We start from the raw sequence: 16,820 nt of genomic DNA on the forward strand, positions 1-16,820 counted from the left end.
TCATGCACGAAATGAACAACTTTCTGTTGTGATGATTACTCTTTGGTCGGTTCTCGTGCTATTTGGGATCTTGTGAATACGGGATTGTGTCCTTCTAGGGTGACCAAGGAGAGGCAGGTGGACCAGGCCAACCGGCTCCTCCTTTCTCAAAAGTGAGTCACAGTCTGTGTGCCAGGCCGCTAACAACCACATTCGCACAATCTCCCGGGCGCTGTGCTGCTGTAGCGCGCATTGGCGACTCTAATATGGGTAATTTTTACTTGTCTCTGCATACTGTGCACACATGAGTACACACATGCACACAGCCACCATTCACCACTAAGTGGGGGTGATGTGCATGTCACCGCAGCGCTTGTGGCATGCTAAATGCACCTTGAGGACACGCAAAATATTAAAGACTCGTTGGCAAGATATCACGAGACAGACCCAGGTGTAAAGGGCTCACTGACTAGAATGACTGTCAGGTGTACCAGCTGTACTCCCTACTGTCCCCACTTTGCTGTGTTTTAGCTGCCCCGGTGCTCCACTCGTTGTTGTGAGTGTCGCTCCTTCACTGTTTGTTGTTGTTGGAGGGCGACTGCCTTCACCTTCCCAGTATCCTTCATGAGCCTCCTCCACAGAGGCCGATCTTGACACCGCGTGTACCAATCATCAGAAATTTCAATCAGCTCTACATTCCCCTGAACCACATCAGGCCATCTATTTTCTACTCCATGCCATACCTACTTAGCCCCCTTTATCTCGCCAAATAAAAGCTCCTTGGGCATGCAGTGGCTAGGCATGCAGGCTATGTTACCCAGCCAATGCAGTCCAGCCTGCCGGAGAAGCTCACTTATGGAATTGTGTGCAGATATTTCCAGGTATCTGTGAGGTCCTCTCACAATCCAGCCTGATTAAACCCAGAATGTCCAGAATGGAGTGTAGACATGCGAGCCTGAATGTTTGAAGCCGGAACGGCTGTTTTCTTTAAAGGGGTCCACGTTTCTCAAGCATAGAGGAGAAAGGGCATTACTGTGTTGATACGCTAGGTAGTTTCCACACAGCACAATGCAGTCGCTCAAAAGATAATGCTGCTCGATTGATGCAAATGTAAACCTTTGCTGCTAAACTGAAGTGAGCCATGAGCATGTTTCCCGAGTATGGGATCTCCTCCATTCTTCTTTACAACTGTCACATGCACACACAGACATGCACACTTGCATGCGCACATAATCACAACAACCGCCGTTCGCTACTAAGTGCCGGTGACGTCACCACAACATTTGTGTGCACGCAAAAACACGCGCACAGCAAAGACAAATATCCCTCGTATAGCCTCTAAGAGACTGTTGGGGAAAGTGCTGTTAGCGAGAATCTATGAAAGCCGGCACGCCACACAAAGGGGGTGGGTGGCCAGCACCATGCCCGGTTTGCATTTGTCTCCCTAGTGGAAATGTTTACACACCGCACCAGGTACTAATTTGAGGCTGAGTCGACCTAGAGGAGGCTCAGGTTCAGATAATTGTCACTAGTGTTGGCCGTGAGTGGGAATCGAACTCGGGGTCGCCAGGTTCGTCGCGTAGTGTGCTAACCGCTACACTACCACTCCCCTACATGGGCACACACATGCATACGTATATACATGCACATATACGCGAATACAGAGACCTCTTGGATGTGTTTTTTTTGGCAGGATGCATGCTGGGTTGTCCCCCCAAACTCTTCCCTCCCATCTTTCCTCCTGCTTTTAAATCCTGTGTTGTCCTCCTTTTCTGAAAATCGAAAAATCTTCATTGAGCGATATTGGTTTTCTTGTAATGCTGAAGATTGTTTGTTGCACGTCACATCACAGAGTGGTTCGAGAAATGTGTCCTGAACCCAGCGACCTGAACATGATTCCTGGCCGTGGATAACATCAGTGGCAAGTGATATATGAGTCAGTCCTGTGACCCCCTTCGCCAACCTGTACTGGCCAGCTTGGTGAAGTATGATCAGACCATCACCATGGCTGACGTGGTGTATGGAAGCCTTAATCCAATACTGGATTAACACAGGGTTGTAGATATGATTTAAAAAATATATATATATATTTGATGATAAATACCAACTTATGATTTGCTAAGATACCAGAAAATATGTGGGGTGTGTGCTGCCAATGCAATGCCTTAATTTTGTATTTGACATTGAATATACATATTCGTCTATGGGGGACAGGTTGACAAATTGAGATAGTAAATTATACTTTGGTATAGCTATAGCGATATCCCCCTGAGCCATAGAGCAATCCTGCATTGCAAGAATGTAGACCCACTGAATGTTATAATGTGATAGCATGAAGGCACTGGTATCATTCTAAGAGCATGCAAAAAAACACAACTGTTGTAATATTTTACATACATCTAACCCAGAATCACAAGATCTCATAACATTTTACTGCAAGTGGATGACGCACACGCATGGCACAAACACCAGTTAATCCAGATGCATATTCCATTGAAATTGCATTTTACGGTTATGCTCCAGTGCACTTAACAAAAATTAAAAACATAACCATAGGTAACATCGACTCGTGTTAACAAATCTTAACATTGCCCTAACCTTGTCATCACATCGCTGTCGACTAGTCGGCTCATTTTGCGCACACACTTTGCACGTTAACTTGTCGCACGACAATTAACATATCTTAGGATGAATGACTAGTTATAGATTCAGGACATTTAAGGTCATTATGGCAAAATCATTATCCGCGGGGACAGGCATGCTTTCTAATTGACATTTTGAAGATGACTCTTAAAACTGAACATGGTGTTAAATGACCTCATAATGCTGGGAAGGTTGTTCCTTCAGAGCTATAGATTTACACTGGAACTATTCAGCAGCCATTGAACTATATTGGCAATCTAAAGGTTACATAGGGAGCTCACTCTACAAGCTTTGCAAGTGAGACCAATACAATCAAACTGTACCAGATAATAACAAAGAATGTCTTCTCACTTCCCTTGTCCACACCGCATTGGCTTTAAAGTCTTATTATTGTCATGTAGTGGAATTGTGTAGGCATGCATATGTAGCCATTCAAATATCCACATATACAATGTTTGCATTTATCTTTGATGTCATGTTTTACATATGTACGTGTGTATAATATGGATAAGCGTAACAGTTGAAGTGGCTACATATATTGCATAGCTATTGTATTTAAAATATACATTTATTAGCTATACTCTTATGTCCCTGAACATCGACATCCCAACTGCACACATATTTTGGGGGGGGGGGGGGGTATTTTACTTTGTGTTATGGTGGTGTGTCTGTATGTCAGCGAACCTTCGACACTTCACTTGACCTCAAAGTGCACCTAGCCTGGCACAAGCGCCCTGGTCTTGTCACCACCACATAGTGGTTAATGGCGGATGTTATGTTTGTTGGTGTGTGTCTCGAAGACAATGCATCGCTTTATCTGTTTCAAAATACTGAATTCAACTTTAATTCCTTCGTCCTTCGTGGATAAATTACACCGCCAATTTGACATCAAGGACCCCCTTTTATTAAGCACACCAACGGACACAAATCCTGGCCTCTGTCCAATCAAGTTTGCACATTATACAACGGTTAACCAAAGCAAAGGTTGTGGTAGTACTATGCATACGCCACATTATTTGCGTAGGTGTTTTAAAGGCGTGGAGATACAGACGTAACTCATGTGACACTACCCTGCAGCCGATTAATAGCTCGTTTTAGTCTTCTTTACCCTCTTTCTTTGAATAGTTGCTTGGCACTTGGTTGTGAGTTTCCTTCGGCTTTACAGCCAACCCGAGTATTCCCTACATCTGTTAATAATTAATTTCACAAATATAATAGGTCTCAGTACCTATAATTATTCATCGGTTATTCATAGAAATACATCAGTCTTAATGGGATTTCATAAGCGATTCTAGAATTTGGAATTTATTCTGAGATCTTACAGCCTGACTAGTAATTGGATGGGATACTGTCTAGGAATATCAGCTATTGTAGTAGGCTTGGCTTGCGAGGTAGCAAAGGGATGGCAGAACAGCAATGAATGCTCGATTATATCAATGCAGAGCACTGAGCACATCCCTGCACGCAAATAAAAAGGGTTTCTAGAGGCACTGACTGACTCCCACACACCAAACAATCATTCATCCATATGGCCAAAAAATCCCGACGATCAACTCGCCTGAAAATGTATATTGAAGCTAAATTAGGCCTTCCTGTGTAAATAAAGAGCATCGCTGACTCTCCGTGATCTACGCGGTGTGGGAGAGGCCTTTATCAAGCGGTGGACGGGTTGGTCTTGGGTGGTGTACAAAGGCTTAAACTTACGGGAGTGCATTGCGATGGAGAGTTTTGATTCAGTATTGCACAGACAAAATAAAACTGGCAACTCAAACAAAGGACTAAATACATATATGGTTTGTGCGTGCGGGGATATCGTATGGTGAATTTTAGAAAACTCACCGAGCAAATGGGGCTAATTGGCAGACCTCTAGGGGATGAGACTGGCAAGGTACACAATGTGAGCGATGTGAGGTAACTATAGAGAACAGGGGGTCAGGTGCACACTGTGTCCATGTAGCAAAGAAATACACTTGGGAGCACGAGCATTGGACATAAGTGGCAATACTAGAAACAACACCAGCATCACACATTGGGTTTGCACACACGCACACTTTGCATGCTTGTGTAGTAGGAAAAATGTTTAAATGCAAAATAATAATAATAGGTTCCGTTTGGCCATACAGACTGTTGGGTGAGGATTTTTTATATTTAATTAATTGCCATTGATGAAGGTGGATGCTGCAATGGGATAATGGTTAGTAGCACGCTGGGTTTCGATCCCGAGGTCGCCGGTTGAAATTCCCAGTGTGTCAGTTGAAACAATGGGGCAAGTTTCTTAAATTCCCCCCCCCCCCTCCACCTGTTTCCACCCAGCAGTATAATTGGGTACACTGCTGTTAGTCGATGGGATGGTCATGGATGGTGAGGTAAAGTGTCGGTACATACACCTCTTCTAAGAATCCTGGCCAGTTTTGAAGAGTAGGCTCTCAAAAGCCCCTGCGATTGAAGGGCCTCATTCCAACGGCAGCATGAAAAGCAATTGCAGGTCTGAATGTTTACATTTGTAATCAATAAAGGTGGGATTCATTTTTAAAATATAACACTTCTTCTGGGAGGACTGTACTGTCATTCGAGTTAGGAGCGGAATGGTGTATTGATTAATTGACGTATTTTTAGGGTAAATACCTTGAACAGTTTGCATAAGAATCCAATATTTTATGTTCACATCCAGCACATTGTACATACCGTTAACAGGTTCATGTGACCCACTCCTCCTAATTGCCAGAGACCGCTACATTCACCACACTGTGAACAACGTAATCAATTTGTGCATCACATTGTGGCGCCTAACTTGTGACATCTAATTGAGTCACAAGGGGAAGGAGCATTGTTACACGCCAAGTAGGAGTGCTAGACGCACGCACCAGCAGAAGGTGTGTCGGTTCGAATCCCAGGTGTATGTATGTATGTTGAACGTCTTTCACCCCGTGCGTGCTAATCAGATGTGGCTGTCAACTCGGCTTATTGTCCTTGCGGGGTCAGTTAAAATGAGTGATACTTTGTGGGGAAGTCAACAGTGGTCATCTTATAATAGGGAGGGACGCCCCTGGAATAGGCACGTGGACTTTCCACGAATCGATAAGAGCTTCTGATGAAGATGAGTGCTGCCCCAAATGCTCACTTGAGGCAGGGAGACACTGGATTATAAATTAGCTGAAAGAGAGTGGGTCACAAAGTATCTGCATTGCAAATCGATGCATCTAACATCTCTAACGGTGCCTCCAGGAATTTCATTTGGCTTTGTGCTTGCATCTTGTGAGGGAATGCGTTTTTCATTGATCATACGTGATGTTGTGTGGAAAGCATTGGCTTTCCGGAGACCCCGATTGATTCACAACAAACAGTTAATGATTAGAAAGCGAAATGAAACGGTAATATTTACAGTTATTTTATTTATTTATTAAATAAACCCTCCCTGAGGTTGAAGACTTTTTTTTTCAGGAGGATCATGCATGAGGATGCTGAACCAATTATATGTTCAAGGAATGTTTTGCTCATAGGAGGAAACAGCAATGCCGGAAGAAATCCCATGTACTTAAGGTCTGCATAGACAGGTTTGCCCAACTTGCTTTCTGTACTGCCATCTCCTGGTAGTACAGTTCTGTATGTTCAACTGTCCTTTGCTTCCAAAGCAGTGGGTTACAGGTTACAGTTGTAACCTCACTATAACGCGGTTCACCTTTCGCGGCCTCGCTGTTTCGCGGATTTTTTAGTGTAATTTTGCATGCTTTTTTTTCCTGCATACAGTATGAAGGCGCATTGTGTTCGGCGTCCTGATTGGCTAAGGGAGAACCGCACACGTGTTCTGCGTCCTGATTGGCTAAGGGAGTACAGAATGCGTTCGGCTAGCCAGATTTACAAAAATGTTTGGGCTTGAAAACAGGTTTTGATCTTTGGTTTCATTTACTAATATTGTACTTATTTATTTTTTTAAATCTGCGAAAGTTTGAACTTTGAGAGTGTTTAAATAAGAGAGAAATGTGAGAAAATGTTAATGCCTGTCTGAGAAAAGTGTATAAAAGTGTGTGGTTAGGGGTTTTACGGCCTTAAAACATGCATAATAATTGTAACAAAAATAAAGCTGATTACTTCGCGGATTTCGTCTATTGCGGGTTATTTTTAGAACGTATCCCCCGCGATAAACGAGGGACCCCTGTACTATCAGAATGTTGTGATTCTTCAGTAACCACACAATGAATTATTTATATGGAAAATTGAGTATTGCATCTGTTCTGTGAGGTACAGTATATCTGAAGTTATGTCTCATTACATGCAAAGCCTTCATAACTACACATGCATTGCCTTCAGTGAGCGTACACATAAATAAGAGGTTAACGCAAATACTGTAATAACCACGGATCTTGTTAGCTGTCACTGTAAGGAAAGGAAGCTCTTGGTATTTCCGTTGATTAGCCTTCTTCAGGAAATATGGAGGTTTGCACACAGTCTTAAGTAATAGTTTATGGTCAGAGGGTTTGAGCAGTCTGTGATGCTATTTTATGGACCATTTGGGGTGCAACGGGTCATGAGCGTTTACTATGTGTGTACGCATACCTAGAGTTGGTATGCAGATTGACTGAGAGAAGTGCAGAAGTTTAATACATTTTCTCATTGCCCAAATGTGATTGTGCAATTAAACCGGCGGTATGAATAGGCCCTTTTCTTGGACAATGACTGCACAGCATATCCTGCATTGATGTACGTGTGAATAAGGCGCTGTGGAATGGAAACTACTGTGATGATGAAAACAAAAACTGCATTTATGAATTGGGAAACATCATGTCCTACCGTTTAATCAAGAGTTATGCTGGCTATGTATGTATAGCTGAGGTTTTCCAGTCTTATATGTCTTGACTACAAGAATATTATCTCAGTTCCCTCTCAGCCCCCTACTTTGTATAAATGTAAACAAGTACTTTGAGGGTTTTGTATCATATATAAAAATGACAATCTAGTACATTTGGTATTTCACACCATTCTTATAAAGCAAGGCTATCATGAAGGCTCTGTTTTACAGGCAGTCTGAAATAGTTTCAGTCGGGAGCGATGTTGTTACATGTAATCCCAATTGAGAAATTACAAGCTGGGCTATCATGAAGGCTCTGTTTTACAGACAGTCTGATATAGTTTCAAAGTTGGGAGTGATGTGATTACATGTAATCCCAATTGAGAAATTACAAGCTGTCCTGTGTGGTTTGTCGGATATCCCTGTTCAAAATGTGGCCACTTTTCAAACAAACCCGAAAGTAAGTCACCCAAATCGGGATGTGACCCAATGTGGCGACTGTGCACATGGTCTGAAATCCAGCACTGTGGAGGCAGTGAGGGGTTGGCTGGTCGCACAGACGTCTTGCCTTCCCGTGGGCATCGAGGTGCCATCCCTTGGCCTCTCCCCGAGAGGGCAGTACAGCAAGTGAACTAATCGTCAATTGTTTCCATCTATACGGGGATAGGGTGTTGCCCCCTCGTACTTGTCGGGGTTTTTTTTTCCGTGCCGTCTGATTTCCTCCAAACACGTACAAAATAACCGCTCATCGTTAATTGGCTGAGACACTTCTTAAAACGAAAAAAAGTGACACGACTCATTGCAACTCTCCTGGATAAATAAGTCAAACCCTCGCACACAAAGCACACCACAAAGTCTCTATAAATCCATCATGGCCCATATGTGTTATGCACAGGTTTGCACTATGCAATGACATGCAACACTTTGTTTACATACATATGAACAATGGCGTTATTGTAAGCACTGCACATTAAAAAAATGCTGTTTAAATGTTGGCGCTTTGATTTTTCACATTATTAGAATGCCAAGGTCATAAGTAAATGGAAACATGAGTGCCGTACAGTAATAATGTTTAATCAAATTAATGAAAAGCTAATAGTCCAAGTTCCAGTCAGATGGCGTCTTTTGTATGGGAACATAAATGAGTCATCATGATCGCAGGTGAGATGCTTTGTTCATTGTGCATTTGTTGTGATGTTTGATCACAAATGCAGACATCATGGCAGACTGAGTGACTTAGTTTGGCAGCTCGAACTCAGGGCTATTGCCACAGTGTATTAATATGTGTAAAGTGCTTCTAGTCTGATACGGCCGTGATTATTTATGCTAAAGTGCCTACTAATAAAGAGGTGGTGAATGATAGCTTATTTTTTAAATCTTCACTATCAGCTAGGCATAGTGCATGTTAGGGACAGTTATTTAATTGCTTCATAATGATGAAATTGTTTCTATTGCACAAACAATAATCACTCGCATTTATTATTGTGTTTAATACTTTACAATTGTTGGATGCCAAATTTTCACTTAAAGTTATATTATTTTTTCTTGCCTATACCTTCGTTTGATTTTCTGGATCTGTCTATATCATGTTGTAATTGTTTTGTAAACTTTGTAACAAACGTTCCTATTTAACGAAATACAGATTGCTTGATGTGCTCATCGAGTTCTGAATAAAGTATTTGTTTTTTTTATTTGTGACACAATACAAATTATTATGTTTGTAAGACTTCATTGGAACCAATTTTACGACAAAACCACCAGCCAGGATATTGGTTTCATCCATTAAAAACATGAAAGTATTGCACATGGCATGCTCATATCTTGCCATGAATAAAATTAATTATTTGCGGGTTGTAAAAGTAGGCCTCAAAATCTATAGCGAAAGTACTTGGCTCAGATCCAGGTGAAGGCCACTGAAAACGTTGGGCAAGTTTCAGCGACGTGATCACTTATTGAGCAGCAATGTGGGTTGCACAAAAAGTCAATTAGTGCATCGTCTGTGTTTGGGGTGATGCCATCGTATTTGGCCAGCATGAAAGAGCGGGGCCAATTCATAAGTCAATCTGTGAATGCTATTTAAAGGCAGGCAAGAGTCCAATAGGACAGCCGGTCTCTTTAAAAAAAAAAGACCTGGACGAAGCTGTAGAAAGTATAACATTAAGTGCAGACGCAAAAAAATATATTGTAAATATAACATGATATATAAGCACGGAATAACACATTCAGATATTGTGCAGTGACACAATGAGAAAAAAATCAAAATACTATATCTGTGCTACTAATTTTATTTAGCCAGCGTCCTTGAGGGCCAAGACTCTTATTCAGGAGGGTCCTGCATTGTGATGTTCGGCCAATTCCACAAAATTAGTGTTTGGCATGTGGGAGGAAATTGGAGCGGCCAAAAAAAAAAACTCCACCCATATCCACGTCACAACTCAAACCCTCACGTCTTAACTTCTTTGGTTCTTTCGATAAAGTCACGTAGAATGAGAATAAAATAATAAAATAAAATAAGACAATAAAATTTTCACGACGTTTCGGCCACAACACAAGTAGCCTTCTTCAGGTGAAAGAACAGAACTGTCGGGGCGACAGAGCTTGAATGAACGCTGTTAAGATTCGTAGCGTATTTTAAGCTCCATATACTAAATGCCTCTGTTGATATGTAAACTTTGACTTTAACACAGCTATTTCTGTCACAAGCTAATCCCTCAGCTATTTCAATGCTAAATTCTCCTGCTTTGATACGGAAACTCCTTTGTCAAGGCTCTCCACGCCTCTCACCGAGCTTAAAAGACGCTGCGAATCTTAACAGCGTTCATTCAAGCTCTGTCGTCCCGACAGTTCTGTTCTTTCACCTGAAGAAGGCTACTTGTGTTGTGGCCGAAACGTCGTGAGAATTTTATTGTGTTATTTTATTTTATTATTTTATTCTCATTCTACGTGACTTTACCGAAAGAACCAAAGAAGATGAATCCTTGCAGGCACGAAACCTCACGTCTTAATTTCGCAATTTTAATAATGCATTACAACTCAATTTGAGTCGTAACGAATCTTGGCAGGACTGTTTCAGGACATACAGCTGGGAGGATTTGAATCGTGGGCTTGGAAAGAAGGGTTTAAAATCAGGAGAAAAAGTGGTTAGTTACATTCATTGTTGCAATACACACCTGTAATCCATGGGTATCAAGGTGCCATAGCCTGGCTCACTAGGAGAGGGTGGTGCAGTAAATTTGAACTCCATCTGTTCCATCTGTGTGAGATAGAGTGGTGCCCTCTTATTGGGTGGTTGCTGTCTTCCTGCTTGTCAATGATTCCTTGCACATCCGAGTCAGTATCCCTGTTCGAGAGTGAGCAAATACTGTGTTTGTTGCAATATTACATTTTTATTATTAACTACAGTCCAGGGTGATCCATGTATATATAACCTACCAAGTCATAGGGAGTACGGAAAGAATACAATCGTAGGTTGTATTGAGGACTGTTCAGCGTGGCATCCTGTGTATACCACACAATCTCCTCAGTTAATGTAGTTTTTGTTATGTTTTTTGTTCCCCTCACATAATTAATCAAACAAAGTGTCACATATTCTTTGGTTCTTTCAGAATAAAGTCACGTAGATAGAAGATAAAAAATAAACTCACGACGTTTCGATCGCAACACAAGCGGTCGTCTTCAGGCGCCTGATGATAACCGCTTGTGTTGCGATCTCGAAACGTTGTGAGTTTTATTTTATTTTGTTGTTTTCTATCTACGTGACTTTACCGAAAAAAAAAACAAAGAATATGAATTCCTGCAGTCACGAAAGTTTGAAGAAAAAATTAAGTGTCACATAATTTGCGATACAATTTGTAATGACATTTCCTCTTGTGGCACACGCTGTGTACTGTATTTAAAATGTACCACAGATCCGTGACTCTCCATCCATGCCACCACCGTTAACTGTAAGATGTGGCAGCCATTGCTTTTACAATATTCAATCAACTGTTGAGAATAAATTAATACAGGATAATTAGAGAGCAGTGAGGTGTCTGTAAATGGATGATGCTGTATATACAGTGAGGGAAAAAAGTATTTGATCCCCTGCTGATTTTTTACGTTTGCCCACTGACAAATAAATTATAAGTCTATAATTTTAATGGTAGGTTTATTTGAACAGTGAGAGACAGAATAACAACAACAAAAATCCAGAAAAATGCATGTCAAAAATGTTATAAATTGATTTGCTTTTTAATGAGGGAAATAAGCATTTGACCCCCTCTCAATCAAAAGATTTCTGGCTCCCAGGTGTCTTTTATACAGGTAACGAGCTGAGATTAGGAGCACACTCTTAAAGGGAGTGCTCGTAATCTCAGCTTGTTACCTGTATAAAAGACACCTGTCCACAGAAGCAATCATTCAATCAGATTCCAAACTCTCCACCATGGCCAAGACCAAAGAGCTCTCCAAGGATGTCAGGGACAAGATTGTAGACCTACACAAGGCTGGAATGGGCTACAAGACCATTGCCAAGCAGCTTTGTGAGAAGGTGACAACAGTTGGTGCGATTATTCGCAAATGGAAGAAAAACAAAAGAACTGTCAATCTCCCTCGGCCTGGGGCTCCATGCAAGATCTCAATGATCATGAGAACGGTGAAGAATCAGCCCAGAACTACACGGGAGGATCTTGTCAATGATCTCAAGGCAGCTGGAACCATAGTCACCAAGATAACAATTGGTAACACACTACGCCGTGAAGGAGTGAAATCCTGCAGCGCCCGCAAGGTCCCCCTGCTCAAGAAAGCACATATACATGCCCGTCTGAAGTTTGCCAATGAACATTTGAATGATTCAGAGGACAACTGGGTGAAAGTGTTGTGGTCAGATGAGACCAAAATGGAGCTCTTTGGCATCAACTCAACTCGCCGTGTTTGGAGGAGGAGGAATGCTGCCTATGACCCCAAGAACACCATCCCCACCGCCAAACATGGAGGTGGAAACATTATGCTTTGGTGGTGTTTTTCTGCTAAGGGGACAGGACAACTTCACCGCATCAAAGGGACGATGGACGGGGCCATGTACCGTCAAATCTTGGGTGAGAACCTCCTTCCCTCAGCCAGGGCATTGAAAATGGGTCGTGGATGGGTATTCCAGCATGACAATGACCCAAAACACACAGCTAAGGCAACAAAGGAGTGGCTCAAGAAGAAGCACATTAAGGTTCTGGAGTGGCCTAGCCAGTCTCCAGACCTTAATGCCATAGAAAATCTGTGAAGGGAGCTGAAGGTTCGAGTTGCCAAACGTCAGCCTCGAAACCTTAATGACTTGGAGAAGATCTGCAAAGAGGAGTGGGACAAAATCCCTCCTGAGATGTGTGCAAACCTGGTGGCCAACTACAAGAAACGTCTCACCTCTGTGATTGCCAACAAGGGTTTTGCCACCAAGTACTAAGTTATGTTTTGTAGAGGGGTCAAATACTTATTTCCCTCATTAAAATGCAAATAAATTTATAACATTTTTGACATGCATTTTTCTGGATTTGTTGTTATTCTGTTTCTCACTGTTCAAATAAACATACCATTAAAATTATAGGCTGATCATTTCTTTGTCAGTGGCCAAACGTACAAAATCAGCAGGAGATCAAATACTTTTTTCCCTCACTGTAAACAGATGACTGCACTTGGTTTTGTTCTAGTCCTATAGCTCTTTGAATGTGGTTTGCGGCAAGTGGGAAGTGGCCAGAGAAAATCAGGGTGGCATATTCTCGGCCAACATTACATGAGCACAACATTATAGAATGCACTTTCTTCACATGATCTATTGAGATTTGGCAGAAGAATGCATTTTTTAAATCACACACGTTATACTATATGACATGTAACCGAGTTAACATGTACACCCACCAAAAGCAGCTTAAAGTAAAAAAAACAAGCACAAGGGACTGCAATTTTATTGTTTCACTTGTGGCATGTTGATAACCCAATTAGACTGAAGTGCATTTTGAAAGGTTCGAAGAATGTACATTTGCGCTCAGCAACAAGGTCTTGCATGTTATTCTTTCCAAATATATATTCTGTTTGTGATTCACTTAAAATCCAGTTTTGGAAGGGATTTTTTTCGTTCTCAGTTTAATTTTGTGTTGTTTACCTTTTTTGCATTTTTTCTTTTTCCCAGGGATCTGCCAGACCACCCAATGTCCCTGGAGGAAGTGTAAGTAATAATAATCATTTTGAACGTCTTTTTACCATCATCAGACAATCACAGTAAATGTAACACGTAGACTTTCCGTGAACAAATATTATTTATTCAGAATTAACTTTTTCGGTCAGATCACATAAATAAAATGTGAGTCGTACACCCTCTTCCACCAGACAGCCAATTAATAAAGTTGTCACGTGAACAAACGTGCCTATTCATTACTGCTTCAACAAAAAATGCGCAATAAACCGTTTAGGGCAATCTCACAACATTTAAATCGGTGTGACAATTCAGTCACGTAATTTATCGTAAGATAAAATAACATGATTTATGTCAATACATTCATCATAAGTAGCACTTCCTGCCACTCCCTGCTCCCTTGTGAATGCACATTGATGACATCACACACCCGATTTAAGGCCCAAGAACGGAAGACATTTTTGCAACTCTGGCTTCTGCTTGATGATGCTGGTTGTAACTATCAATGAAATGTCGTGCCCATTTAAATGCTGTCAGATTGTGCTCTCACGCACCGGTGTGCTGAAACAATTATGTATTGCTACGTTTGTTCAAGTGACGAATTTATTAATCGGCTGTGTCGGATGGAGGAGGGTTTCATGACATACATTTGAATTATTATGATCTGACCCAAAAAAAATATTATGAATCACAATCGTAGCAATATGCCAGTTCTATTTTCAAATAATAATTTGCATTTTCAACAAAGTATTGCAAAATTATGTTGTTGCTCTGTTAAACATAATATTTCACATAGGCACATTTTCGTCCTTGTTTTACCAAAATGTATTGTCAAATGAACGCAATATATAGATTAGTAATGCAAAACGATTATTCAGAAGCACAACATAACATGAATGCTTTGTATGTTGAGATGATATCACCGTTTGTGTGCATAGCCTCGTGACAGCCACCAGCTCAAAATAGCTGAGAATGTGTTTTTTTATTTAGGCAAAAGAGGGAAATTACAACTGCATACCGGTGTAATTATCTTGGGACTCATCTGTACAGTATAGCTATGCTTGCATTCTGCTGTCAATCCGGTTATTATAAAATATGTTCTTAGAAAATTTTACCTGAAGAAAACATCACTGATTCAAGGTTTTATAAAATACAGGTCCTGCTTGGGATGGTAGGTTAATACATTCTCGAATATATTCTTGGTAAAGTCACGTAGATAGGTTCAAAGAAAACAAAAACAAAAATAACCAAAATCTACGACGTTTTGATCGCAATGCAAGCGGTCGTCTTCAGGAAAAGGGGGGTTAGCTTCCAGGGCAAACTGTTTAGAAGGTTTTGAAATGGGCGCTGCCCAAATGCCAGCAGCCAATGATAACGTAGTGGTGGGCAGCCCAATCCTACGGTGGTTGGTTTTCCACCAATCAAAGCACTGGCAGGTGAAAATTAGCATGTTAAAGAGAGATCAGCATGTTAATGGCAGATCTCAGCGCCGAAACCAAGGGGTTGGCGTGCGAAGTGACTGTGAAAGCGCAAGCTTGAAATGGGCGTAAAGCACAACTAACATCGGAAGGTGGTAGCATGGGAACATCATAGCCAATTATGACTTAAACTGGTTAATAACGTCCTTCCAACGATTGCTCAGTTTGTACCCATCTTATCGGTTTAAATTGTGTCTGTGTCTATATATATGGATCGAAATTGATTTCTCTAAGACGAAGGTACTTTGCAAGCCCAAAAGCTATCAACAAAGTTTAGTTCGTGAAGCCATCCATATATATAGACACAGACACAATTTCAACCGAGAAGATGGGTACAAACTGAGCGATCATCGGAAGGACGTTATCAACCAGTTTAAATCATAATTGGCTATGATTTTCCCATCCTACCACCTTCCGATGTTAGTTGTGCTTTACGCCCATTTCAAGCTTGCGCTTTCACAGTCACTTCGCGTGCCAACCCCTTGGTTTCGGCTCTGCGATCTGCCATTAACATGCTAATCTCTCTTTAACATGCTAATTTTCACCTGGCAGTCCTTTGATTGGTGGATAACGAACCACCGCCGGGCTCGCTGCCGAACACTTACATTATCATTGGCTGCTGACATTTTGGCTACGCCCTATTTCAAACCCTTATAAACAGTTTCCCTTGGAGGCTAAACTCCCTTTTCCTGAAGACGACCGCTTGCGTTGCGATCGAAACGTCATAGTTTTTTGTTATTTTCTTTGAACCTATCTACGTGACTTTACCGAAAGACCCAAAGATATTAATTCCTGCAGTCTCGAATATATTTTTGGTTTTCGTAAGGAAACCATTGTGTGCAATTGAATATTTATGATGTTTTATTTTTCCATATAACAATGTTACAAAGTAAAAAATTATCATTTTATTTTAAAAATAAACATGTATAACACGTTGAACCTTTAAATAAATATAAGAAATTACATAATAAATCACATATATTGCTCCTGTTAATAGTTCTCATTTGTGGTATGTATTTGAAAGTTTCTTTGTTATTATTAAATGTTGAAGTTCTAGTGTCAATGCCCAGTGTACCTAAAGGATCAATTGTCTTCTGCTTTTTGAAACCACATATCCTGCTCAGATATGTGAAATGCATATCTCGATGCTTGGCAGCATTTCATGATGCATTTGTGAAAGTCTTGTGTCAACTTTTATCGCAGAGATATCCAGTCACCAAAGGCCCACCTGCTTTTCCTGATCTCTCTGGGGCAGGGGTATGTTGTGCCTCTTAAAGGTTGTATGAATAACATTTTGTGTTACGTCATGATGCCGTGAAATTTTACAATATTTATTAAGCACTGTCATCATGGCGCGCTGTGGATTATATAGCAAGCATAACAATAGAACTATAAAATCACGAGGTCTGTTTCACCGTGTAAAAATAAAACAACATTTTTCGTCTCTCGGCCAATGTGGCAACTGCTCAAATAGACTACGCTCGGATTTCTTTGAGCAAACAAAATGCGGACCAGTTTTGAGTCTACTCATTTCAGCAGCAGACCGTGTCCTGTTAAATCAAAGGTGCTGTGATTGGCTGTTATTTCAGACAAGTCCTCCATGAATACAAATGGCTCCACTCAGCACAATACAGCAACGTTGTGCCCGGTATATGATTTGCTAGAATGGTGGACTTTGAGGAATTAAATTATGCATGACAACATGCACTTTTACTTCAGCTGCCACTACATGGGAGTGCATACGGGATTTTGTACAGTTTTGCTGTCTACATTAAAT

General features: G+C 41.1%; 1 protein-coding gene across 4 annotated transcripts in view; it reads left to right on the forward strand.

Moving 5' to 3' along the window:
* Nucleotides 1-16,820, forward strand: part of LOC116942653 (uncharacterized) — a 179,357-nt gene that overhangs the window by 74,600 nt on the left and 87,937 nt on the right. For 2 of the 4 annotated variants that reach the window (XM_032954834.2, XM_032954835.2), the window contains exons 13-15: nt 99-152; nt 13,563-13,598; nt 16,247-16,300. In XM_032954834.2, coding sequence (XP_032810725.2) covers nt 99-152; nt 13,563-13,598; nt 16,247-16,300 — 144 coding nt within the window. The remainder of the gene's footprint in view (nt 1-98; nt 153-13,562; nt 13,599-16,246; nt 16,301-16,820) is intronic. The other 2 variants (XM_076067281.1, XM_032954836.2) reach the window with 1 other exon arrangement.

This window comes from Petromyzon marinus, chromosome 15 (genome assembly GCF_048934315.1).
Source record: "Petromyzon marinus isolate PM22_M1 ecotype Great Lakes invasive population chromosome 15, UKy_Petmar_22M1.pri1.0, whole genome shotgun sequence".
In the NCBI taxonomy this organism is placed as follows: Eukaryota; Metazoa; Chordata; class Hyperoartia; order Petromyzontiformes; family Petromyzontidae; genus Petromyzon; species Petromyzon marinus.